The 27,200-nt window shown below is 37.2% G+C and overlaps 1 protein-coding gene across 1 annotated transcript in view; it reads right to left on the reverse strand.

Annotated features, from left to right (window-relative positions):
- The window catches only part of Dock11 (dedicator of cytokinesis 11), a 210,185-nt gene that overhangs the window by 107,585 nt on the left and 75,400 nt on the right, over window positions 1-27,200 (reverse strand). Inside the window, exons 7-16 of the mRNA XM_055604932.1 lie at window positions 25,882-26,016; window positions 23,175-23,352; window positions 22,708-22,787; window positions 20,258-20,341; window positions 16,248-16,388; window positions 14,927-15,139; window positions 5,338-5,460; window positions 3,949-4,031; window positions 1,115-1,237; window positions 854-930 (exon numbers count right to left, since the gene is read on the reverse strand). Of these exons, the coding sequence (XP_055460907.1) occupies window positions 854-930; window positions 1,115-1,237; window positions 3,949-4,031; window positions 5,338-5,460; window positions 14,927-15,139; window positions 16,248-16,388; window positions 20,258-20,341; window positions 22,708-22,787; window positions 23,175-23,352; window positions 25,882-26,016 (1,237 nt within the window). The remainder of the gene's footprint in view (window positions 1-853; window positions 931-1,114; window positions 1,238-3,948; window positions 4,032-5,337; window positions 5,461-14,926; window positions 15,140-16,247; window positions 16,389-20,257; window positions 20,342-22,707; window positions 22,788-23,174; window positions 23,353-25,881; window positions 26,017-27,200) is intronic.

Consider the following 27,200-nt stretch of genomic DNA (forward strand, 5'->3'; position numbering starts at 1 on the left):
GACATTTTATCTGCTATCTCATTGATCAAATTATAAGCACCAAATTTAATCACTGCATCAAGTTTTATGGCACTGATGCATCATAACTACTTGATACACACTGCCAATCTTGATTTCCTCTAATGTAAAGAATGTTTTAAAGAACATCTGAATGTATATGCATAAACTCCTCCTCTATTTTAATTATTTTGTTAAAGATTTATTCCACTATTCATTTTTTTGGGGGGGGGCATGCGTGCACACATGTGTTCAGGTGCCTGCAGAGGCTAGGTTATCAGATTTCCTAAAGCTCGAATTACAAGTGGTTGTGAGCAGCCAAATGTGGGTGCTGGGACCTGAACTTGGTCCTCTGGAAGAACAGTAAGTGCACTTAACTGCTGAGCTATTTCTCTATTCTTCTTAATGATTCTTTTTATGAAAAAAAAAATCTATTGCACACTTACATGTTATCAAATGCATGTTAGCTATTGTTCCCTGTGTACATTCCTTTAATGGTTTCTCGATGTATTTAAAATAAAATTTAAGGTGTTGCCACAGTCTATATAATTCTCTGTATTCTTTTCTACTCCCATTTCCTGATCCATTGTTCCCACCACATCCTACCAAAGAGCCACACCAACTTCCTCTCTATTCATACAAATCAAGATTGCCCCCATCTCAAGGTCTTTACAATATATAGGATGCCCTCAGTTTGAAATGTATGACCTCAAACATCCTTTGCTTGCTAGCTCCTTCCCTTGTTGGTTAAGGTGGCCCTAAGAAATTAATACATTGTGCAAACCTGTAGTGAACTATTGGAAGCTACTCAAGCTCCAATTACAATTGTCAATGTTTATTTGCAATACAGTCTTACTTGGTAAATCTACAGGAACACATTCCACTGTGATGTTCAGCTGTCCAGGGATAATCTGCAATTTTGTCTTTTCTGGCCTAGGTAGAAATCAATAATATTTTAGAGCTAAAAATGATGATTGTTAAATGCATTATATGAAATCCAATAAATATCAAAGTTTTAAATATTCAGGTTTATCCATATGTAACTCATATTCATTACTTAATGAAATTGACAATTTATCCATTTTATTCACTCAGTATAATAATGTCACAAACTTACTTTTTGTATTCTGATAACAACTTGAGAATGTCTTCATTTGACAGCTTGCTACTGTCTTGTTTATACAAAGGAGAAAATTTCCCATCCAGATCCAGAGAGCCCTGCATATCTTTGAAAATGGGTCTAGAACAGCAATAGAAAGGCTTGTAAAACAAATTTGGAAGGGCTGGTAAATTCAACTAGTATTGTTGAGAATGAACAACTGTAAAGATGCTTTGGTAGGCTCTCAGAAACTGAAGTACACACCACCTACTCTACAGCAATGCCATTCTATTTCTAGCCATGGTTCTACATGGTACCTGGATGCTCACAGCAGATTTATTTGCTTTAACTCCAAACTGGCAATAAACTAGAAATGGATAAGCTACTAAATGAATGAACAAACTGGCATATTATGCAGTGGAATGCCACCCAAAATTCTATACAACAGCAATGAATCTCAAAAATACACTGAGCATAAATACCCAAGCCCAAGGATACACACTGCAGGATTACACTTTTATGATGATTTCGGGACAGACAAATTTTTATCTACAGAGATAGTCAGACGGGTGGTTGCCTGGGTGCTTAAGGATGCATAAAGGTAGGTAAAGGTGACTAGACAGGGCCATGAGGAACCTTTCTGGGGAGGAACATTCCTTCTATACATCATCAATTCATGGTTAAAGTGGCTCTTACATTGTGAACATTTATTAAGGTGGATTCTTAAAATGTATATATATTACCAAAAGTGATATATTTTAATCACCATAAAATTGATAATAATTACATTGGATCCTAAAGATAGTTTTATATAAAGCTTATTACATATATATATAGTCATATGATTTTAAGGCCCTCCCCCACCTCCATTTTATTTTTTTGTTTTGAGACAGAGTTTTACTAAGTAGCCTTGGCTGGTATGGAACTTGTTATATAGACCAGGCTGGACTTGAACTTAAAAGCTCTGCCTGCCTCCCCCTACCGCCTAAGTGCTGACATTAAAGATGTATGCACCACCACACCCAGCCTCTTCTTCCATTTATGCAGCTATTTTACTGCTAAAATGGAAAGTAATATACAAAGACCTAATGTACTGGAAGTAGCAATAACCAGAAACCCGATACTGCTCAGCAGAGTGCAATGCTCCTACTTTAAAATGTGTATTTCTAGTAACAGGCTTATCATATACTTTTAAAATGTCCTGAACAAACCTTAGTAAATTCCTGCTACTGCTGCTAATTGAAACAATTGAGGAAGAAGAAAATAGCAGACTTCCTCACCAGAACTGGGGATCAGGGTTTCTCTCTATAGCTTTCAGAATTAATTGTCTCAACTCCCAAAACAGCATCAAGCAGTGCCTGTGACTGTCTGACAGCAGAAGAATGCTACAGTAGTCTAGGGTTACTGCTAAAACTGGGTAGCCCATATCCTGATCTCTACTCTCCCAGATGCTCTAAGACTTAGAATGGGTTTCATTTTATTTTTCCTTTCCTTCTGTGTCTCCATTTCCTCATCTCAAAGATGTGACAATTGTACCTCTCTCTTAAAAAAACATACATTAGGCCCAGTGTAGGAGTTCATGCCTGTAATCCCCACATTCTGAGGTCAAACAGAGGCACAAAGACTGCTGCAAGTTCAAAGACAGCCTGGTCAACATAATAGTGAGCTGTAAGCTAAGCAGAGTTTCGAGGCAAAACTGTATTTCAAAAAATAAAGACACAAAATATGCATTCAGTACCTAGATCAGTGAGTGTTCTGAACAGAGTATTAATAATAAACAGTTCTAGCAGCAGCAGTAGGAAAAAGCAGTACTAGCAGCAGCAGTAGGAAAAAACAGTACTAGCAGCAGCAGTAGGTAGAAGCATTACAAGTAATTATATGTCTCTAGTTATAAGCCAGATTTTGCTTCCTAGAATGCCAATCTGGATTAGTTTGTTGCCATTCACCTAACCTTGGCAATCATTTGTTTTACCAGTAAGAAAAATAAGGAAATGGCGCCATATCATCTATCAGCACGTGAAATATTTTGAGATCCTGACCCTTAAATGAAATGGTTATAGTGACAGAAGAGCTGATTCACTTCAAATCTCCTACCTTGTACTATTCCCCAGCACCCAGTGAACAGAACTAATTGAATTATTCAGAACATGGTGCCCTTTCCCAAGAACTCCTAGTCCGTTGTACAGGCTGTACCACAAACAAGCTGATGGATTTACAGTTAGAAGTGGGGATAAGCAAGAAAAAGGCTTAAAGTCCTATCTGCCTGTAGATTTGCAAGATTTGGATAAAATACTTTCATAAACTACTTTAACACAAAAACCATAGAAAATGTATGTTTCTAAATACACTATTCCCAAAGGATTGGCTGAATATGTCACCAGGAAACAAGAAAACCTATTAATTATAAGCTTGTACTTTATGACTGCATTCTTCACCATCAAATTTTTAGTACATTTTCAAGAATGATTCTGAAAGTTTTTAAAGCCATGAACTCAGCCAATTCTGAAAAAACTGAGCATATTGTACATAATTTGTTACACATTTTAGTTCTCTGGGGAAATTTTCTATCACATTAGCAATGGGCTGTGTTAAAATGTAAGATTAAGTAGTGTCCATCAGATTAATGTTAGCAAAAAAATTTTCCCTAAAACAAGACTACCTAAACACAAGAGGAGTTTGGAAGGGGGTTGTGCATGCACAGCAAATTCTAAAGAAAGAAGTTTTATATCCTGAGTATCCCAAGACACAACTGACCTGCCAGAGATGGACAACCGAATCATTGATAAAAACATGGTTCCCCAACTTTATAGACAACTAAAAATAGAAGGGACAGTGACTGCATTTACACGAACCTGGCTGCCCAAGCAAAGGGCATTCTGTATTGTCCAAGGCGGCTACATACTTGTTTAGCTGTCCTGTGTACCTTCTGGGCTGTCTATGGTTAGAAAGAAGAAAATTAGATTAGATTTGTTCAATCTGCTATGGATTCTGCTTCAAACCTCCCCCAAATCATCAGCATAACACACCAACAACCTGGAAAGATTCGTGTAAATAAATATGTCAAATATTAACACATAATATATCCTTGCTACCCATTTTCCAAGACTAAAGTATTTCTTTTTAAATCATGTGTGTGTGTGTGTGTGTGTGTGTGTGTGTGTGTGTTTGTATGTTATGCTGGAGATCAAACCCACAGCCTTACATGCTACCACTGATCCAAATCCCTACCCAAAAGGTAATTCTTAAAGGCATGTTGTTTTCTGCTTGACAACTTTTTCTTCAATTAAGAAGATAGACTAAAGAGAAGCTAGACTCCTTCGCACCACAGCCCTCTACTAGGAACATTTTGAGCAGTGTTAGCTAAAGTGTGTTTCCTTACAGATACTCATTATTCATGGGGGAAGTTTGTTCTAGATACAGTTGACCTTTCTCCTCCCAAGATAAGGCACAAGTGAGAAGAGTCAATGCAATTATGCTCAGATGGGCAGCAGCCACTATTTGAATAGGCAATGAGAGATGACAAAGGTGATAAGCTGCCTATAAGGCTTAAACAGGCTGCAAAGTACTGGCTGGATGCTTATCCCTAGGGATACAAAATGCTAGAGGCTTTTGTGGACATTTCAAAGCCCCCCCCCCAACTATTAGTCACGTCTTCTCAGCATCTTCCATTTTATAAATATCATTTGAATACAGTAAAATGCAACATACAATAGATTGATTGCTCTTAAATAAATTGTGCTGCTATGAATGAATTGTTTCACAAATCCTTCTTTTCCCTATATCTCAGATTTCTCATTTATAATATGAGAGGACATGATTCAAGTTTCTCAACAGTCTGGTGTCATGATCGATAGATTTTGATAATAATAAAAGTGGTCAACTTTTAATGTTGCCACTTAAGAACACTGAGGAAAAAAATATAGACAATGAAAAATCCCCACCATGTAATATGTCAACATATCATGAAAGAAAGGAATAATGCTGAGAAAGTATAAAGGATGATATGTACCACAATGAATAGCAGCCCTTTGACATCAATATACTTATGAAGCACTCATTGTCTAGCCTCAATGCATCAGAGACAGGAGTGGATATAGGTACAGCTTTTGATAGCAATATGGAAAGTCCCCGGCAAATACTATTTCTCGTCAAAAAGGTCACTGACAATGCCATTTAAAATAACATTAAAAGGTAAGTTCTCTACTAAGCAAGAATATTTACCAATGATGTTTTAAAATTACCTTTATCGGATCTGAGTTTTTGATGTAGGGTTCTGCACAGTGTGTGATGTTTCCCTGCAGCACCTTTTCAATTCTCACAACTAGAAAAATTTCAGGATGTGGGTTTGTCACTGAGAAGATTCCCTAGGGAGGGAAATGGCTTCTGTTAGATATTTTTATGTAACATACATATGGCTGTTTGGCAACTGACATCTTGTAGTGTGCAGAGTACAGAATGTTGATATTCAACATAGGATCATGTCCAAGATTCCCGGAATAGGTAGAACATTTTTGTTATTTGGGGGCTTTTGGTTTTTGAAGACAGGGCAATATGTATATGGCCCAGGATAGGTTGGAACTCAAAGCAATCATCTTGCCTCTGCCACCTGAATGCTAGAGCCTGCTGTATCTTAAGCCTGCACCACCATATCCAGAGGGTAGTACTGGTTGCTTTTGCTACAGGTTCGCCTGCATTAAGTCTCTGAAGTATGAATCTCACTATGTTGCCAAGCTCCTTCTGTTTGGCTCTTTTGTAAGGGGAGTTTTTAGACCTAATGAGTATTAATACACATTGTCTGGTTTAATTGGTATATATTAAAGACAATCTATACCTCCAAAGTAGCTTTAAGTACCAAACAGTTCACTCACAATTTGTATTGAATATAGTGAAGAAGAAATACTGCGCTTTGCTGTTCTGCATAATATAAAAACTCACCATCTGGGGCTGAGAAGATGGCCAAGTGGTAAAGGATTTGTCACACAAGCATGAGCACCTTAGTTTTGCAGTCACATAAAGTCAGAAGTTGATCTGTAATCCCAGTGCTTGGAAGGAAACAGGTAGATCCCTGGAGTTCACTGGTCAAGCAGGCCAGCTGAGTGGAAGAGCTCTGAGGTCACTAAGAGATGCTGACTCAAAAAAGAAAGTGGTGGAACTAGAAAGTTGGCTCATACTCCTCTTGCAAAGGCCAAGAAGCCAGTTCCCAGCACCCGTGTTGGGGGTGAGACTCACAACTACTTGTATCTCCAGCTTCAGGAGCCTAACACTCTTCTGGCCTCCATGGACATTCACACACATTTACCCATATAAGCACACATCAACACACATGGAATTAGAAACAAAAAATATATTTGTTTGAATAAAGAAAAATAAGGTAGAAAGTCATTTAGGACGACACTATCGCTGACTTCTGGCGTCTACACCTGCATGCACACATATGTACATATACCCACATGGACACATACAGGCAATATACGCACCCTTAAACAATCTTATGGTAAACTCTGCAGTTTAAAAGCTTTGGTGCTGTCAATGTAAATGGAGGAAACAGAGGCTCTAGAACTTGCCAAATGTCTTTATGATGTGTCTAAGAGCACAAATGTGGATACAGATAAAGTCATATAATTTTTTTTTGAATATGTGGAATAACCAAGTCATCCTTCATATTTCCAATAAAAAAAATCTCTAAATACTGTGTCACTGGTTTTTGTCTTTCACTTGAAGGAACATCAAATGAATTTAAACAGAATAATCCATCACTGGGTCTTTACCAAGTGTTATTTTCGTATTTGGTGCATTACCACGTTGGTTAAATATTGCTTTCTAGTTTTCAAAGCATTTCAAACACATTATCTCATTAGTTCCAAATGGAAGCTTCTGAGTTTGACAGAATACAATAGAAAACAATGTGAGGAGTTATTAATGACCCCTCCCCCACCAAGTCAAAGAGCTTCTAGAAAGCCTGGGTGATGGATTCCCAAACAGGAAGCATGAGCAAAATGGATCAAGGTATATAAAATTCTGGTGAGGATTTAAGACAGCCTGGGTTCACATTGGCCATTTAGGCCAGTTTAGGCAATTCTCATCTTTTCTACATCTCAGGTTTCTAACCGATGAAGTGATGGTACTGAGAGTAATAGTAATATCAGAAACTTCTTAATATGGATTAAACGATTTAACACACATTAGGTGTCTGATTACCAATAGAGTAGCCAATCAAACTGTATCAAGGTCACAAAACTTGGTTTCTGGTATTGCTTGGAGACATGCTGCTAGATCTGTAAGCTAAAAGACCATCTAAGCTACCCATGCAGAAGGTATGCTGAGCACTGGATCTTGAATGCAGTCCTTTTTATCTTAATCATTATTTCTTTTTTTAAGGGGATAGTAGACAGTTTATTGTGAAACCAAATTGAGTGACCAACGCCTGTTAACAGAGATTCCGGTTAACCAAAATTCCATGTTCCAATGTGGTAACAGTGTTGGGAAGCTTTTACAGAAATGGAACAAAGGAATTCATAAATCAAGGCACTTTTCAAATTGGTTGGTGGAGTCAACAGGTAGGCAGATTATAGCAAAGTAAGAGAATCTCTACAGAGACCTCAGATGCTGTAGAATGACATTCCGTAGCCTTTTGGTTAGTGGAAACATTCCAAAAAGTTTCATCTGCAACATTCATGTCTTCTATCTATACCAGTGTCTCATTTGCATTTATTTGCCCCAGTTTAATTTCTTTCCTTATTCAAATGTTTTCTTCAATTATTCTTCCCTTCCCATGTTTTATTTTACCCTCCTTCCCATTTTCTCCTCTCAATGTCCCTTCTTTCCTACTCCTTCCTTCTTACCTGACTTTCCCCATTCCTCCCTTCCATTCACCCATTTTGCTGTTAGTTAGGATGGCCTGGAGTTTCCAGGCTTTAGTGATCCCATTACCTCACCCTCCCAAGTAGCGCATGTATACTGTCTTGCCGAATTATATCTAATTTGTGCTAAATAACATATGTGTAACCCTGCCTATCTGTCTGCTTTATCTTATTCCAATTTCATTTTAAAAAGTAAAGGCATCTTTCTCAAAAATCAGGTGTCCATAAGTGTGTGGGTTTATTTCTGGGTTTTCTATTTGATTCCATTGATCCACCAGCCTGGTTCTATGTCAGGAGCATACACTTTTTATTCCTGTTGCTCTATAGAACAGCTTGAGGTCAGGGACGGAGATATATCCAGAAGATCTGTTATTGTAGAGGACTGTATTAACTATTCTCGGTTTCTTGCTATTCCATATAAAGTTGAGAATTTTTCTCTCAAGGTCTGTAAAGAATTGTGCTATTAATTTGATAGGAATTGCATTGAATCTGCAGATTGCTTTTGGTAAAATGGCCACTTTTACTATGTTAATCCTGCCAAGCCATGAGCATAAGAGATCTTTCGATCTTCTGATATCTACTTCTATTTCTTTCTTCAGAGACTTGAAGTTTTTTTCATAAAAGTCTCTTACCTGCTTGGTTAGAGTTAAACCGGGTACTTTATGTCCTTTGTGACATTTGGAAAAGATCGTCATTAGTGAGGTATCCCAGAAGCAGAAAGACAAATATGGTATATACTCACTTATAAGTGGATTATTAGACATATAATGTAGGATAATCATACTAAACTCTGTACATCTAAAGAAACTAAGCAAGAATCAGTGGCATATACAGGAAACAAAAAAAAAATAGAAGCTATCGTAGAAAAACAGAAATCCACATGAAGTAAATAGTGCAAAGCATGAAAACAGAATTAGAATCAATAAAGAAAACATAAACAGAGTAAACCCTGGAGCTGGAGAACTTAGAGAAAAGATCAGGAACCACAAAAGTAAGCATCACCAATAGAATAAAAGAGATTTAAGAAATAATCTCAGGTGCTAAAGATACACTTGCAGAAATTGATACTTCTCTCAAAGATAAAAGTAAAATCGGAAGAGTTCTAAACACAAAACATCCAAGAAATCAAGGACACCATGTAAAGACAAAATCTAAGAATAATAGGAATAAATGAAAAAGAAGATTCCAGGATCCAAGTTTCAAAAATATTTTCAAAAAAATCATATAAGAAAATTTTCCCAACATAAAGAGATGTCCATAAACATACAAGTGGCCTACAGAACACCAAATAGACTAGACCAGAAAAGAAACTCCTCACATCACATCATAGTCAAAACACTAAATCTACAGAACAAAGAAAAAAATATTAAAAACAGCAAGGGAAAGAGGCCAAATAACATATAAAGGTAAACCTATCAGAATCATGCCAGACTTCTCATCAGAAACTATGAAAGCCAGAAGGGCCTGGACATATGTCATGCAAACTTTAAGGGACCATAGATGCCAAAACAGACTACTAAACCCAGAAAAGCTTTCAATCAACACAGATGGATAAAACAAAATATCCCATGACAAAGCTAAACTTAAACAATAACTACACAGCAACCCGGCCTTACAGAAGATACTAGAAGAAAAACTCCAATTCAACAAAAACAGCTATATCCAGGAAAACATACGATATAGATAAATTCACAACAAAAATTAAAAAACAAGCAATGAAACACAGTAACACCACCAACACCACAATAAAAGAAACCAACATTTATTGGTCACTATTACCTATCAACATCAGTGAACTCAAATCTCCAATAAAAAGACACGGTCTAACAGAATGGTTGCAGAAACAGGATTCAACATTCTGCTGCATTCAGAAAACATACCTCTGCAACAAAGATAAACACTACTTCACAGTAAAGAGCTGGAAAATGTTTTTTAATAAAATAGACCCAGAAAACAAGCTGCAGAGCTATCCTAATATCTAGTAAAATAGATTTTAAAGCAAAATTAATCAAAAAAGATGAGGAGGGGCACTTCAATGTAATCAAAGGAAAAATCCACCAGTAAGACATTACAATTCTGAACATCTAGGCCTCAATACAAGAGCACCTACAACTGTATATTATTAAATCTTACATTTGTACATTATTAAATCTTAAATCACACATCAATCCCAACACCATAATAGTGGGAGACTTCAAAACTCGACACTAACCAAGGGAGAGATCATCAAGACAGAAGCTAAATAGGAAAATAATGGCACTTACACAGGTCCTAAATCAAATGGACCTAATAGATGTCTATAAAACTTTTCACCCAAATTCAAAAGAATATACCTTCCTTTCAGCCACTCATACAACCCTCTCCAAAATAGAGCACATAGTTGGTCACAAAGCAAGTCTCAACAGATACAAAAAGATTGAAATAATCCCTTGTATACTATCTGACCACCATGGGCTAAACCTGGGCTTACTAACAACAGAAATAGCAAAAAGCATATACACACATGAAAAATGAACAATGTGCTATTCAATGACAGCTGGGTTAGGGAAGAAATAAAGAAAGAAATTGAAGACTTCCTAGAATTGAATGAAAATGAAGGCACAACATACCCAATCTAATGGGACACAATGAAAGCAGTGCTAAGAGGAAAGTTCATAGCTCTAAGTGCCTTCAAGAAGAAATTCGAAACATCTCATTCAAGAAACTTAATGGCTAACCTGAAAGCCCTAGGGGGAAAAAAAGAAGAAGCAGACACAACCAAGAGGGGATTGCTGTAAATAATCAAACTCAGAGTTGAAAACAATGAATTAAATAAATTAAATAATTCAAAGAATCAATGAAATCAAGAGCTGGTTCTTTGAGAAAATCAACAAGATAAACCCTTAGCCAAACTAAAAGGTAGAGAAAAACTATCCAAATCAGCAAAATCAGAAATGAAAAAGGGGACATAAAAACAGACACTGAAGAAACCCAAACAATCACTAGGTCTTACTACAAAAGCCTATATGCCACAAAATTTGAAAATCTAAATGAAATGAACAATTTTCTTGATAGACTCCATTTACCAAAATTGAATCAAGATTAGGTAAATAGATTGAATAGTCCTATATCCACCAAGGAAATAGAAGGAGTCATCAAAAGTCTCCCTTCCAAAAAAACCCCAGGGCCAGATAGTTTCAGTGCAGAATTCTACCAGACATTCAAAGAAGAGCTACCTCCAATTCTCTTCAAACTATTCCTCAAAATAGAATCAGATGGAACTTTATCAAACTCACTCTATGAAGCCACAGTCACCTTGATACCTAAACCACACAAAGACCCAAAAAAAGAGAACTTCAAATCTATCTCTCTTATGAACATTAATGCAAAAATACTCAATAAAATACTGACAAACCGAATCCAAGAACACATAAAGATATTATCCCCCATGACTAAGTAGGCTTCATCCCAGGCATGCAAGGGTGGTACAACATATGAAAATACATCAATGTAACCCACCATATAAACAAACTGAAGGAGAAAAACCATATGATCATCTCCTTAGTTGCCAAGAAAGCATTTGACAAAATCCAATAGGCATTCATGTTTAAAGTCTTGGAGAGATCAAGGATACAAGGTACATAGCTAAACATAGCAAAGGCAATTTACAGCAAGCCTATAGCCAACATCAAACTAAATGGAGAGAAACTTCAACCAATCCCACTGAAATCAGGGAAAAGGGAGGGCTGCCCACTCTCTCCATATCTCTTCAACATAATACTTGAATTCCTAGCTAGAGCAATAAGATAACTAAAGGAGATCAAGGGGACAGAAATCAGAAAAGAAGAAGTCAAAGTATCATTATTTGCAGATGATATGATAGTAAACATGAGCGAACCCAAAAATTCAACCTGAGAACTCTTTCAGGTGAAAAATACCTGCAACAAAGAGGCTGGATACAAAATTAACTAAAAAAAAAAAAAAAAATCAGAAGCCCTCCTGTATACCAAAAACAAAAGGACAGAGATAGAAATTAGAGAAACAACACCCTTTACAATAGTCACTAATAACACTAAGTACTTTGTGTGACTCTAATGAAGCAAATGAAAGACCTGTTCCAAAATAATTTCAAGTCTCTGAAGAAAGAAATTGAAGAAGATATTAGAAGATGGAAAGATCTCCCTTGTTCATCGATTGGTAAGATTAACAGAGTAACAATGGCCATCCTGCTAAAAGCAATGCAATTTCCATTAATACCAACACAATTCTTTACAGACCATGAAAGAAAAATTCTCAACTTCATATGGAAAAAAAAAACAAAAAACAAAACCTAGAATTGCCAAAACAATCCTGTACAAAAACAGATTGTCTGGAGGTAGCTCCATCCCTGATCTCAAGCTGTACTACAGAGCAATAGTAATTAAAACCGCATGGTATTGGCATAGAAACAGATATTGGATCAGTGTAATCAAATAGAAGACCCAGAAATAAAGCCACACACCTATGGATACTTGATTTTTGACAAAGGAGCCAAAACCATACAATGGAATAAAGACAGAATCTTCAACAAATGGTGCTGGTCTAACTGGATGTCTACATATAGAAACATGCAAATAGATCCATATTTATCACCCTGCACAAAACTAAAGTCCATGTGGATCAAAGACCTCAACATAAAACCAGACACACTAAATGGGTTAGAAGAAAAAGTGGGGAAGAGCCTAGAACTCACTGGCACAGGAGACAACTTCCTGAACAGAACACTAACACCACAGGCTCTAAGATCTACAGTCAATAGACGGGACTTCATGAAACTGGAAATCTTCTGTAAATCAAAGGACACTGTCAAAGAACAAAATGATAGCATACAGACTAGGAAAGGAACTTCACCAACCCTCTATCTGATGGAGGGCTAATAACCAGAATATATAAAGAACTAAAGAAGTAAAAAGCAACAAATCAAGTAACCCAAATAAAAAAATGGGGTACAGAGCTAAACAGAGAATTCTCTGTAGAGGAATATAGAATGGAAGAGAAATATTTAAAGAGATGCTCAACATCTTAAGCCATCAGAGAGATGCAAATCAAAACAACCCTGAGATTTCACCTTATAACCACCAAAATGGCTAAAATTGAAACTCAAGTGACAACACATGCTGGAGAGGATGTGGAGAAAGGGGAATCCTCCTCCATTGCTGGTGGGAATGTAAACGGGTACAACCATTTGGAAATCAATCTGGCGCTTTCTCGGACAATTAGGAATAGTGATTCCTCAAGATCCAGCTAAACCACTCCTAGGCATATATCCAAAATATGCTCATGTACACAACAAGGACATTTACGCAGCCATGTTCGTAGCAGCTTTATTTGTAATAGCCAGAATCTGGAAACCACCCAGATGTCCATCAACAGAGGAATGGATACAGAAATTGTGTTACATTTACACAATGGAATACTACTCAGCAATTAAAAACAAGGAAATCATGACATTTGCAGGCAAATGGTAGGATCGAGAAAAGATCATCCTGAGTGAGGTATCTCAGAAGCAGAAAGACACACATGGTATATTCTCACTTATAAGTGGATACTAGACATACAAATATATGATAAACATACTAAAATCTGTACACCTAAAGAACCTAAGCAAGAAAGAGGACCTTAGGTAAGATGATCAATCCTCACTCAGGAAGACAATTGGGATGGACATTAAAAGAAGGAAAAAAACAGGAAAAAGGACAGGAGTCTACCACAGAGGTACTCTGAAAGACTATCCATCAGTTTATCAAAGCAGATGATGAGACTTATAACTAAACTTTGGGCAGAGTGCTGGGAATCTTATGAAAAAAAGGGGAGATATTAAGACCTGGAGAGGACAGCAGCTCCATAAGGAAAGCAAAAAAAAAAAAAAAAAAAAATCTGGGCACAGGGGCCTTTTCTGAGACTGATACTCCAACCAAGTACCATTCATGGATATAACCATAGAACCCCTGCTCAGATATACCCATGGCAGCTCAGTATCCAAGTTGTTTCCCCAGTGAGGGAAACAGGAGCTGCCTCTGACATGAACTCAATGGTTGGCTCTTTGAGCACCTCCCCTTGAGGGGGGCCAGTCTTACCAGGCCACAGAGGAAGACAATGCAGATAGTTCTGATGAGACCTGATAGGCTAGAGTCAGATGGAAGGGGAAGAGGACCTCCCCTATCAGTGGACTGGGGGAGGAGCATGGGAAAAGAAGAGGGGAGGAGGGCAGGATTGGGAGGGGACAAACGAAGGAGCTACAGCTGGATACAAAGTGAATAAATTGTAATAAATTAAAAAAAATGAAAGAACATAAAGGCACTTGTCATGTGCATATGTAAATGATTTTGAAACAGAGGCTCAGAGATATTTATACAGTTAGGAGATATTTAAGAAGATTGCACCCTGGGCTTCCAGAATGAGCCAGGTCCGAATGCCAAGGAACTGCTAGGCTCTTTCTAAAGGGGTTAATTTGCATCAGCCATTGGGGAGGAACATTACAGGTGTGACACTACAATTTCCTCCTTTTGCTTTTTCAAGACCAATTTTAAAAATAATTTTTATTCTCCATTAGAATTACCTACTTATAAGGGATCTTACTTATGTAGGGTCAGTTTTGCTTCAGAGACTAAACATTTTTGCTACCCACTGCCACACCTAGAATACATACCTGTGTGAACGTGTGTGTGTGTACCTGTGTTCACATGTGTGTGTGTGGCTCTATATTTACATTTTATTTCACAAAACATTCCCTCTGAATTTAACATCATGGTTCCACTTAAAAATGCCACTCTGCCAACATGTTATTAACATGTTCATTGCTTTCCATTTCCCATTGTCGACCTCAGCCAGCAAAAGACCGTCTGAAGGCAGATCTTCTGAAAGGTTGAATGCTGTAAGAAAATTGCCTGGGACCAGAGAGTAAGCTCTTTTTTTTCTGAATATGCTTCAAAAGCTAATGATCAACGCTCACCTGCTTTATGTAGCATAACTGAGCCTCGGCGATTCCATGGATAAGCGACTCAGGTGAATAGCCTTTTGTATTCCCATCACTGGCCAGTTGGGTAGAGGTCCCCCACAGCATTTCACGCACAGATGGTGGGTTCAGGTCCACATGAAAGTCGGCTGAAATTTTACAGTTGTTCTTTACATCAAATAAGGCAAGGTTGATGAAAAAGGGCTCAACCTAGGAATGAGGACATTTCACATTTTAAAACTAAGACTTTGGGAAGTAAACTGCAAAATGAATTTTTTTCAAGTTAGAGTTTATTGTGTTACCTTCTCAGTTTAATATTTAATTAAAAGTGCACTATTGTCATTCTGCACAGAACAATAGGAAAGGCATTCAGAAATGAAAAACTTGTCAGATTTTAATTTTGTTAGGGACAAATTCCCAAGTTATGAATGCACAAAAATTAAAGTTATTTTTAAAAGATGAGTAGAATTCAAAAGTTTCATCTAAAGAAAAATTGATCTATGAATAAAACTTACATCTCTATACATTTACTGAACATGACTCCAAAAACAATGCTAACCTTTCTGGTATACTGCAATGTACTAGACTATACCTTTCATAAGAGCTAGAATCAGTAAACAGCAAATTACTGAAAAAAAAATACTCTGCCCCATCAGCAAATTTGTAAGACATGATTCCTCCCTACAGATGGCATTTGAAAGCTGGTCACAGAGAAATTTCATGCCAGATGGCATAAAGATTAACCCTTTACAGGCAGAAAAGTGTTCTGGTGTATTGTGAAAGAATCAGTTGTTACTTGATATTTTTGAAACTAGAAACACAAAAGAAATATGACATTTACAATGGTATTTCCAACCATGTCAATTCATGACACCTAATGTGTACACAGACTGAAAGTAGATTTCATTCTATAGAACACTGAATGAGCCTAGGAGACTGCATAGCAACTATGTCTCACCAGGGTTTGGGGATACTAATTCATCTCTATGAACCAATTTTTCAACGGAAATCTTATTCTTTAGTCAAATCCAGTGGGAGGGGAATTTTTCTAGGTTCTGGAGGCATGCCACTCTGGAAAAGGAAGCATATTCTCCATCTGCTACTCCAAGTAGGTAAGACTTAACAGGAATCCTCTCAAGATGAGAGTACATTTGTATTCTGGCCAAAGAAAGAGATTAAATTCTTCATGTCAAATTTATCATAATACGTAACACTGGAATTTTCGTCCTGCCAATTAGTCCACTGTTATAAAAAAATAAAAAATAAAAGTACTTTAATATGCTGGATCCAGGGCAGTAGAAAGAAAGTTCATACATACATTTGTGGGTGGTCCTTTTGCACTGTCACCAATGTGACCCAAGATATTGAATGTTAAATCATGGCAATTCACCAGGAAACGCTTATTGCACTTTTCTTCAAATGGCTTTACATCAGGCTCAATTCCTGAAAAGTCCAACCTCTGCAAAACAGATAGTATGACTTATTTATAAAGACAGGATTCATACTACACTGATTTATACATGTCCAGATCAGTATAATAGAGATGGCAACAGATAGCTCCATCCAGTCTTCAAACAATCAGACTTTTCAGGAGACTTTATAGCAGCTTGCAAGCACTGAGAGAGAATTTTCAGATGGAGATAATGAGAATCTGACCTAAAGCAATGAACACATCAGAAATCTACACTTTTACCTACAAAACCCTACTCTACATGGCTTGGCTCTGGAACTCTCCTTCCCCTCATTTGTGACCTTGTCTTTTAGTATTTTGCCTTTCCCCACCATTTTACTGCTTTAAATGACACACCCTTCATTGGTTATTTTTCTAGTACATCTAGCCACCCTCTCACCAAAGGGTCTTTGTGCTTGCTGCTCAATGAGGAACCCTGCCCAAAGTATTTCCCCAACTCCCTGAAAAAAAAAAACTTGCATATAACCTGACAGTCTAATGCCCTTTCTCAGATTTATTATTATTATTACTATTACTATTATTATTATTATTATTATTATTATTATTATTATTATGTTTCTTTTTTGAGACAAGGTTTGTCTGTGTATCCCTGGCTGTCTTGAAACTCACTCTGGAGAAAAGGCTGACCTCAAGCTCACAGATCCACCTGCCTGTTTCTGGAGTGCTTGGATTAAAAGCATGAGCCTTTAATAGATTTTTTTTTTAGAATCTATTTAGTTGGCTTTTTTTCCTTCCTATTCTTCATAAAACATAACCTTAGTGATGGTAGAATTTGTTTACCTAACAAGTTTTTCAGGAGGTCAAACTGACAGGAATAAGTTTGAACGCCTACAAGAATAACACAGTGGTGTCAGACAAAGATCACATACACAACAACATTAAAAACTTAGTTTTGGGCCAGGCGTTGGTGACACACACACGTAATTCCAGCACTCTGAGAAGCAGAGGCAGGTGGAGCTCAGTGAGTTCGAGGCCAGTCTGGTCTACAAAAATGAGTCCAGGACAGCCAAGGCTACACAGAGAAACCTTGTCTTAAAAACAAACAACAACAACAACAACAAAACAAGAACAACAACAAAACAACTTGGTTTTATCATACTGATGAATGATAGATTTGAGGGGAAGAGTGAATAGAAATGAAAAATTCAGTTAGGGATGTTTTGAGTTTGAGGTGATTAGCAGGTGGCTGGAAAACTAAGAGAGGTCTGGGTTCAGGGTAAAGATTTAAAAGTCAGTGCGAGGCGGCCAAGCCTGGAACCCAGGATGACCACTACATTTAAATGATGAACAGAGAGAGGAGCTTCTTCCTAAGAGGCAGATAAACTTGAGCTCAGCTTCTAACAGAACTAAGGGATGTGCCCTAACTGCCATAAAAGATACATTTTTTAAAGTACTAGTATTTCAAGAAAAATACAATTTTTAAAGAAAAGTCAGTTCCTCTGAGTAGTGTAGGCATCTGTGTCTCCTCAGAGAAACCTCTAGAAAACTCTGCAGCTCCCCAAGCTCACACAGACTAAGTACCTCTGTTTATTGTATTTGCAAACAGGTAGTCAAGTGTAAATTATGATACAACTTACACTTTCATTAAGGCCATAGGCCTGGTAGGGGAGAAATGACTCAAAATGAGTTTGATCAGAGCCTGTTGCCAAGAAGGAACAGTCATGCCAAGAAATATAAGATTTTTTTCCCCTCGGTTACCTAAGTAGCCCAAGACAGGTATTATACCTGAAGACTCTTAGATAATTATAGCCGTTTTGACTCAGCCTATGTCTTTAACAAAATCTCCCTTAAAAGGGTTTAATGTGTAAAATTTGTACCTGAGTGTAGGGTTTCCCACTCTGAGTTTCTTTATCTACAAAAATAATGCAAGTGTGGAACTAGGCAGCTCCCTTTTGAACACTTATCTACGAAGCCAGGCGAGGCAAGCCATTGCCATGGAGATCAACTCTAATTTCTGCCCATTTATTTGCTCTCTTTTCTGTCTTAATCACAGATGAATGTGAATGTGAACAGTAACTGGGCCAAAACATTCCAGCCCCCAAATGTTTTCCTTTCTAAGGCCCTCAAGTATTAATGTTGAGATATATGGCCTTCCCCCACAGTTCAAAGTTTGATCCATACCCCTTCAGTCAAAGTAGCATTTCATTATTCCCTAAATCACAGCAAAAATCTTTTCTCTCTACATTGGAATGTGAGCCAAAAAGGAAGTTGAAATTATGGGATAGCATTTTACCTTTTCTACTTAACCAACATGGATTACTCTGTGGTAAGTTGACCTTCCACAACCAACGCTAAATTCAATTTGTTTGTGCCTTAAAGATTTATCATAGTTGTGGGTTTTTTCTCATTGTAGCTCACCAATAAACACAAAATAAGTTCAGTTTCATAACCACAAAAACACTACACCACAAGTTTTTAAAGATACTGGGTTTAGTTTCAGCCACCATCAATTGCCTCCTTTGTGCTCAAAGAACCTGACATGTCTAGTTACAGCCCAATCTCTGAGGGCAAGCAAATGCTCAGTCATGCTTGCAACATGTACATTTTTGAATGAGTATGCCAGAGCTGCCGTCTTGCAAACTTGCTATTCTATTTTTTATCACATTTACTTACCGAGTGTTTCTGTGTATCTGTGTCATGTGTCTGTGTCTTGTGGTGTGTGTGTGTGTGTGTATGTGTACGTGTTTGTGTGTGTGTGTGTGTGTGCAATAGCACATGCATGAAGGTCAGAAGACAATTTTCTACAGTTCTCACCTTTAAATGGGTCCCCGAAATTTAAGTCATCAGGCTTGGTGGCAAGCACCTTTACTAAGTGGAACACCTCACCAGCATGTATGTATGTATGTATTACATATGCATGTATAATAAAATAATATATAAAAGTAAAATAATATATAATATTGCTATGGGTAAAATAGAAATTATTTAAAAAAATAATTTGCTGGTGCTAAGATCACTGGGTAAAATGCCTACAGTGCAAGCATGAGTTGCTGAGGTGAGAGCCTCGATAGCCTCACAAAAGCCTGTTACAACTACACCTATAGGACAGAGCTGGAGGGAAGCCTGGAGACAGGAGACAGGTGGATCCCAGGGGCTTGCTAACCAATCTAGCTAAAACCGTGAGCTCCAGGTTCAGTGAGAGATCCATTTCAAAACAGAAGATGCTAGAGGAAGATGCTCCAAATCAAATTCCAGCCTTCACAGATGTACAGAAAGGTGTATACAGACCCTCGCTCATACACAAGCATATATCACACATACACACCACACAATATCAAGTTTACATGGCAATTTTATTAATGTATACATTATACATACACACTTTTCAGTTTCTGGCCACAATTAAAACTCAATTAGAGGAAAACAAACTGTTTGAAAGAAGTTTCATATAGAAAAAAGTGAAAGAAGGCAATAACTTCACTCCACCAAATAATCTTGTGAAATGGTCTTAATTAGGAAAGTTATAATAGTCATATACTACACACTTTTCCTGGTCTTTATACCAATATCAAATGGAAAAATCCATATTCCATTAAATTATGTACTCTTTATATTGCAGATATTCATAGCCACTAGGTCTCAGCTACACTTAATGGATTCACAGAACACTAAAATTATCTTTAGGCATTGTTTAATTTAGCTGTGGTGAGCATCAAGATGAAAGGAGCTAAGGGACTGAGGAAAAGATATATATATTCTGTCCCATGCTAGTGACAGTCCTCTTAAATGAGAAATCAGTCAAAGTACATGTTTAAAGTGAGTAAGACTAATCCAAAACAATCTGCTTTCCATGCTGGTGGTCAAAAATCAATGATTTAAGCATTTCATTCAAGTTTGAGTTAGAAATAGATCAATACCTGAACTTCCGAGTCAAAAGAAAAGAGATTCTGTCTTCCATCTCCTCTACTGAGTTTGTTCAGCTGTTCTGTTTCTCTGCCATACTAAAATTTAAAAATACATAATATTACTACATTTCCATCAAAACAATACTAAATACCAGTTAACTATATCATTTATACATATACAGATCATTTACACAATATACAGTTCTTTGTTTCCATATATGTAATATAGCTAAAAAAACAAATCTTGACTGGCTGAGAAATGTATCACCATCATTGAGACTCATAATAAAATACAGATCTGATTCTTTTTTTAATTTATTATTATTATTAGTAGTAGTAGTAGTAGTAGTAGTATTTATTATAATTAATTCACTTTGCATCCCTGCTGTAGCTCCCTCCCTCCCTCTCCCCATACCCCATGTCCTTCCCCTAGTCCACTGATACAGGAGGTCCTCCTCTCCTATTATCTGACCCTAGCCTATTAGGTATCATCAGGACTGTCTGAATCCTCTTTCTCTGTGGCCTAGTTAGGCCACCTTACAAGGGGGGGGGGTGATTAAAAAGCAGGAAACTGAGTTCATGCCAGAGACAGCCCCTGCTCCTCTTACTAGGGTACTCCCATGGAGACTGAGTAGCCTATGGGCTACCTATGAACAGGGGGTCTAGGTCTTCTCCATGCATGGTCCTTGGTTGGAGTATTGGTCTCTGCAGGACCCACTGGGCCCAGGTTTGGGGGCTCTATTGGTCTCCTTGTGGAGTTCCTGTCTCCTCCAGGTCTTACTATCTCCCCTTTCTTCCCTAAGATTCCCTGAACGCTACTCAAAGTTTGGCTATGAGTTAAAGCATCTGCTTCGACAGCCTGCTGGGTAGAGTCTTTCAGAGGTCCCCTGTTGAAGGTTCATATCCTGTTCCTTATCTTCTCCTATGTCCGATGTCTATCTTTTTTTCCCTTCTCAATGAGGAATAAGTCTCTTCCCTAGGGTCCTCCTTGTTGTTTAGCTGCCTTAGGACTAGAGTTTACTATGTTTATCCTATATGTCTAATATCTACTTATAAGTGAGTTTATACCATGTGTGTCTTTTTGCTTTTAGGTTTCTTCACTCAGGATGCAGATCTGATTCTTACACATTTCCATAAGACCTAAAATATTCTACATTTTCCACTTAGTGTAAAAAAAATTAAAAGACTTTACCATTTGGTTTCCCATAGTAAGGGGAACAGGGACTATTTCTGACAGGAACTCAATGGCAGGCTCTTTGACCTCCCCACCCCCCAAGGGAGGAGCAGCCCTGCTAGGCCACAGAGGAGGACTTTGCAGCCAGTCCTGAAGATACCTGATAAAACAGGGCCAGACGAAAGGGGAGGAGGTCCTCCCCAATCAGTGGACTTGGAAAGGGGCAGGAAGGAGCTGAGGGAGGGAGGGTGGAATTGGGCAGGAATAAGGGAGTGGGATACAGCTGGTATACAGAGTTAATAAAATGTAACTAATAAAAAAAAGAAAAGAAAAGAAAAAGACTTTGGATGCAAAGAAGAAATAAAGGAGAACAATGCCATATTTGATATCTCCATAGTGCTGGTCATGAGATATCACATACAATTCTGAATTTGTTTTAGGGAATATAATGAACTACACAGTCTAGAATGACTAAAAGCTACGAAAAGGATTCAACCAAAATCCATAAAATCATAGAAAGCACAGACCATGTGGTCATGAGTACATCTGCAATATTTGAAAAATGTTTTAAATTTTTTTTGCCAATAAAATATATTTTATTCACTCCATATGAAGGCTGATGGCATGTTTTTAAATTTTTAAGAGAGGGGTGGGTTTAAAAGAGAAAAACAGACCTAAGTTTGTATCACTAGTCTATGGAAATGAATAAAGTAAAAATGTAAGTAGGCCCAACAAAGATTGAAATGAATAAGTGGCTTATAACTTTTAATTTATTATAACATAGAGCACACATGGTAATAACTGTTTACTTTCAAAAATTTATTCATTTCGAATTCTACAAAGAAGGGGTGAATAACACAAATAATAGCTGTTCCCCAAAGTCTTTATGTGAGTAAATTATTCACCTAATTTACAGAAGAAATTAGCATGTGTCACTGGATTGAATACCATTTCCATGTGCTGCATCATTAGCCCATTAAAAGAAAAATATTTATTTAATGATGCATATCAAACAGTTGAATAAAAATCGATAAAATAGATAAAGGTTACAAAATCTTATATGTATTTTTTTGGTGTCTAGAAAAAAAGAAAAAAAAGTTTTATACACTGAAAGTGGACACTTCCAAGTCCATCATTTAAAATGCATCTTTTTTCTCTACCTATTTAACCAATTTGGTGATGTATTGAACTTGAAAGTAAGATTTCCAAATGACACCTAGCACTAAAACCTTACTAGCTTGCCCTACATTATGTCAGTGGAAGGCAAGCTGCCATAAGAAAGATATACCTTCATCAGTTCCGGATGCATGCTTCTTTCCAAACTGGCCATGATGTTCTCAGCTTTTCCTTGGCTGCTAGTTTCATCATCTGCAAATTCATTAAAAGCAGATGTTCCAAACCATACAGACTATTACTAATCACTTAAAAGAACTATCCCTCTCTCCTACCCCCTCCTTTCCTACTAGATTTATGGCAAAGAATTGTGATTATGAAAGCACAAGGGAAACTTTAATGGACTTTTGGAAATCTGCCATAAATTTCTTATCCATTTCAACACCGTTGTATTTTAAGCATCAGGTCCCATGCAGTACCAACTCTTTTAAAAGCCAATCCTGAAGTCAGTCACTCTTCATAAAGATGCAAGTTAGTCTTCAATATTAAGGGTCTATCTTCAGCTAGCACAAAGGATATTTCCCATGGATTAAAAATAAGACCTTTACCATAAGAGTGAATTACTCACTGCAAAATCCTTACCTTGTATTGCTTCTACTGTCTCCTTTTTCTCTTGCACTAAACTGTCAGTATTGATCTGAATAATCTTTCTCAACATTATCAACCATTCCTCCATTTCCTGCTCAGTTTCAGCGGCCAGATAATGACTATACTTATCTAACATCTTGAGTTCAAAAGCATGACGGCGCATTTTGGGGCACTAGAGAAGGGAAAAAAGGGAAACAACAGTTCAATTAGATTAATGTAATTAATTTAATATTAATTGCACTCCTTTATTTAATTTTATCTCAGCTCATCCTATATGTACACCAACACTTTCACAAAATAATTGCTTCTTTCATTAAAATATAGAAATTCCCAGTCCACATCAAAACCATCTTTGGTGCTCCTCCCAGAACTGAACAAAATGGAATATAGACAAAGTCAGCATAAGTCCTTTAAAGCCTTTGGTACCCTTCATATTTAGAAAACCAAACCATCACCATTAAACAATGCATTTTGCTATGTTCACTTGAAAATTGTTTTTTGCTTTATTTATAGACTTTCAAAACTAAATGTTAGAAGCAAGCTAAAATGTGACCTGAAACAAAATACACTGCTTCTTTTATATTTTTTCATTAACACAGATATCCTATTCACTTCAATATGAACAATATCAAATTCAATCCTAGGGTAAAAAAAAGGTCATAACTGTTTCACATCAAACTGTGGCTCTATTTAAAATATGTGAAGTGGCCCACACCAAATATTAGAATAAAAAGAAAAAAAAACATCTGGTCTTCAAGCCTAATAACACATTATTTTTTTCTTTTATCACCTTCTCTGACAAAAGAAGAGGCATACTATCCCCTCTCCAGTGTTTCAGCAATCATTTCAAGAAAGGCGTGGTCATTATTCAAGAAGAAACCAACCAAGTTCCTCTTTTTTATCCTCAAAGTATAGACAAGGATAAAATTAAAACAGCGTAGCAAGTCGTAAAAATTTATGCAAGTGAAAAAGCTAGGGAGAGGGAATCAGAAATAGATGGCTGTGGAAACACTACAAAGAAAGGTCAATGGATTCGGGCTGATTGAAAAAAATCCAGAAATCTGTGTGCCTCTCTTTTCTTTGAGTAAAACCTAAAGGTGTAATTATTATGTGCTGGGGCTCATGCTCACACAGTGAGCACTTGCTGGATGTACCAAGAACTGAAGTTCCAGCCCCAACACTGTGCGCACAAAACCAAACCAAATAAAAAGCATGTGGAATTTACCCAGTCACAGTTGGTTTTTTTTTTTTTTTTTGTTGTTGTTGTTGTTGTTCAAATCTTATGGCAATCTTATTGGTAGAGTACTTGGATCTTATTAATCTGACATTAAAGTTTTGAAAATAATCACTTGGATAAATTGAAGTTACGGAACTAATTACCACTGTCTCTTAATCAGCTCAAGACTCCTATTTGAATTGCAGTGCCATAGCACCGAATAAGACTTCTTCTCGTGGTCAATTTGACTTACTATTCAAATACCTTCTCTGCCTTCTCTTTCCCACCTGACCTTTGCCTATAGCTCCTGGAATTCAAATTAATGAGCATTTGTTAACTCCCTAAGGTGTTCACAGCCTTATTAATTATTATAGGAGATACAGGAATGAGTGAGATGAGGTCTCCTGCAACCCAACCCCCAAAAGTAACAAAACACAATTTAAAGTGGGATTTTGATAAAGGAAACAGCCAAAGGATAGCCCAGGGGACATGAAGCTGGATTCCACTGGAGGACATGAGGGTGAAGAAGGAAACAGAAAGTACTTCAAGGCTGAAATGGAACTGAAACTGAGCTTTAGAATATAAGATAATTTAACAAGGCTTTGTGTCAAAATAAAACACGGGCTAAGGATATTGCCATTGCCTAGCATGCACAAAACCCTGGGTTCAGTTCCCAGTATCAGAACAATAAGTAAGAAACAAGGAAGCCACAAATGTGCCTTAACTCCCCAGAATACACAACTTATTGTGATCAGAACACGGATTTATACAGGAATGTAAAGAAATGAAACTAGACAATAAGCTAAGGGCAAATCATCATGGGCCTTGAATTGCATGATTAGAGCTTTATATTTTCCTCTGTGAGATAGGATCCAAACATTTTGGACAGAGAAGTGAAGGGTCCATTCTATGTCTCAGTAAGATGGACTCAAGTAAAACAGCAAATTAGGAGGTAGGAAGGCTAGAGTTGGGGACAGAGAGATGGCTTAGTGTTTAGGAGTAGACATTGTTTATGCGGAGTACCTAAGACCAGTTCTCAGCACCTACCTTAGGCAGAGCATACCTGCCTGTAAATCAAATGCCCTCTTCTAGGCTACATAGGCACCTGTACGCATGTATACACAACGGCATGCACAAGTACACATAATAAAAAAAAATAACGATAATAAAGGAAATCTTAAAACAAAAAAGACAGCAGAATTCTAGGGCAGGCAGCATACAAGGGTACCCAGAGAAAACTCAAGGAAAATGAAAACAAAGTATGAATCAAGAAGCACTTCAGAATCAGACTCAAATGGAATTGATAGACCTTTAAATACCAGCACTGAATGAGAGTGGTATACTGAGAAGATTTACAGATTTCTAATATAGGTGTTTGAGGAGTGGAGATGCCCCCAACCAAAAGTAAAAGAATGTTTAGGTTTTTATTAGTTAATTAACAATCTGCTTGGAGAAAGACAAAGAATGACTATGCAATAGCCTTACCTGAACAACATCAATACAGGCATCCAAGTAGATGCAACCTTTAGATTCTTTGGAATTTTTCTCATCTTTATAAGAATTGAGAATATATGAACCATCAGGAAGTTGAGTCAAGTAAAAATACCGTCTCTTGAATACCTAAAATGAGAAATGCAACAAAGATCCACTTGAAAAATACACTCATAGCAGTAGGGCTGTTTATTTGAACTAAAACCTTAAATGTCTTGCCAGCTACCATATCTGAACAATAGTCAGACAATCCCCAGATACTGTTAAGAATCAGGTCTGGGGGCTGGTGAGAGGGCTCAGCAGGTTAAGGCAGTTGACACCAAGCTTGTTGACCTGAGTTTGATAGCCAGGACTCACAACTCCTGAAAGTTGTCCTCTGACCTCCACGCATGTACTGTGGCAAGCATGTACCCATACATATACACTCAAGCACATACACACCACGAAATAAATACATAAATAAAAATAATTGTTTAACTTTGTTCCTTATTTATTTAAAGATAGTATGAATTCATACAATTTACCCTCAGATAATCAAATATATAGAGAATGGTGAGTATTTAACACTTTAAAATGTAAAAAAGCACATTTACATCTGAATCACTGGCCTTTTACCCAGCATCCTTTTCCACCTAATTGCAAGGCACAGTTGTATCTTTTCTTCTTTTGTTTTATCATGACAAATCCAAGTATAAAAAGGCATCACATTTACATCACCTTTATATCATATGACAGTTACAGTGGACCAGGGCTCTTGCTCTTGAAAACCCCTCTTAATGTCTTCCTCCCAGGGAGGCAAAGAGAATCAGAAGTTGCCTCACCAGTTGTTAGATGTCCTCGGTGCTGAAGTTTGAATCAATAGGCCCAAGGGGACTGTGCCAAGTGATCAGAGATGGGAGTAGTCTTTTGCTATAACACACAGCAAAGCCCACAAGAATGAGGAAAACGAACAAGACTACCTGAATTCCTTTGTTGTCCCTTTATTTCTCCCTCAAAACACTCCCATAGAGCACAATGAATAAAGTGAACAAACAGGATTAAGAATGCTTTAATGTTTGTATGCTTTTTTGCAGTAGATCAGAAACTACAGGCTGTGTCAAGCATTTGTCATAGTGAAAGTAAAACTTGCTCCAGCCATAATTCCCCAGGATTGTGTGTATAAAACCACTCCAGAATGAGAATGTTAACAGAGACAGAAAAACAGATTCCAAGTAATTATTGAGGAAACACACGCCTATGTAAAATGTCTTACTCACAAAGGCTGGCTTTAAGATTTAAGCTTGCCATTTGCAATCACCCATCTGATGCTCCAA

The sequence above is a fragment of the Psammomys obesus genome, unplaced genomic scaffold (genome assembly GCF_907164565.1).
Source record: "Psammomys obesus unplaced genomic scaffold, mPsaObe1.curated_primary_1811, whole genome shotgun sequence".
NCBI classification, from domain to species: domain Eukaryota; kingdom Metazoa; phylum Chordata; class Mammalia; order Rodentia; family Muridae; genus Psammomys; species Psammomys obesus.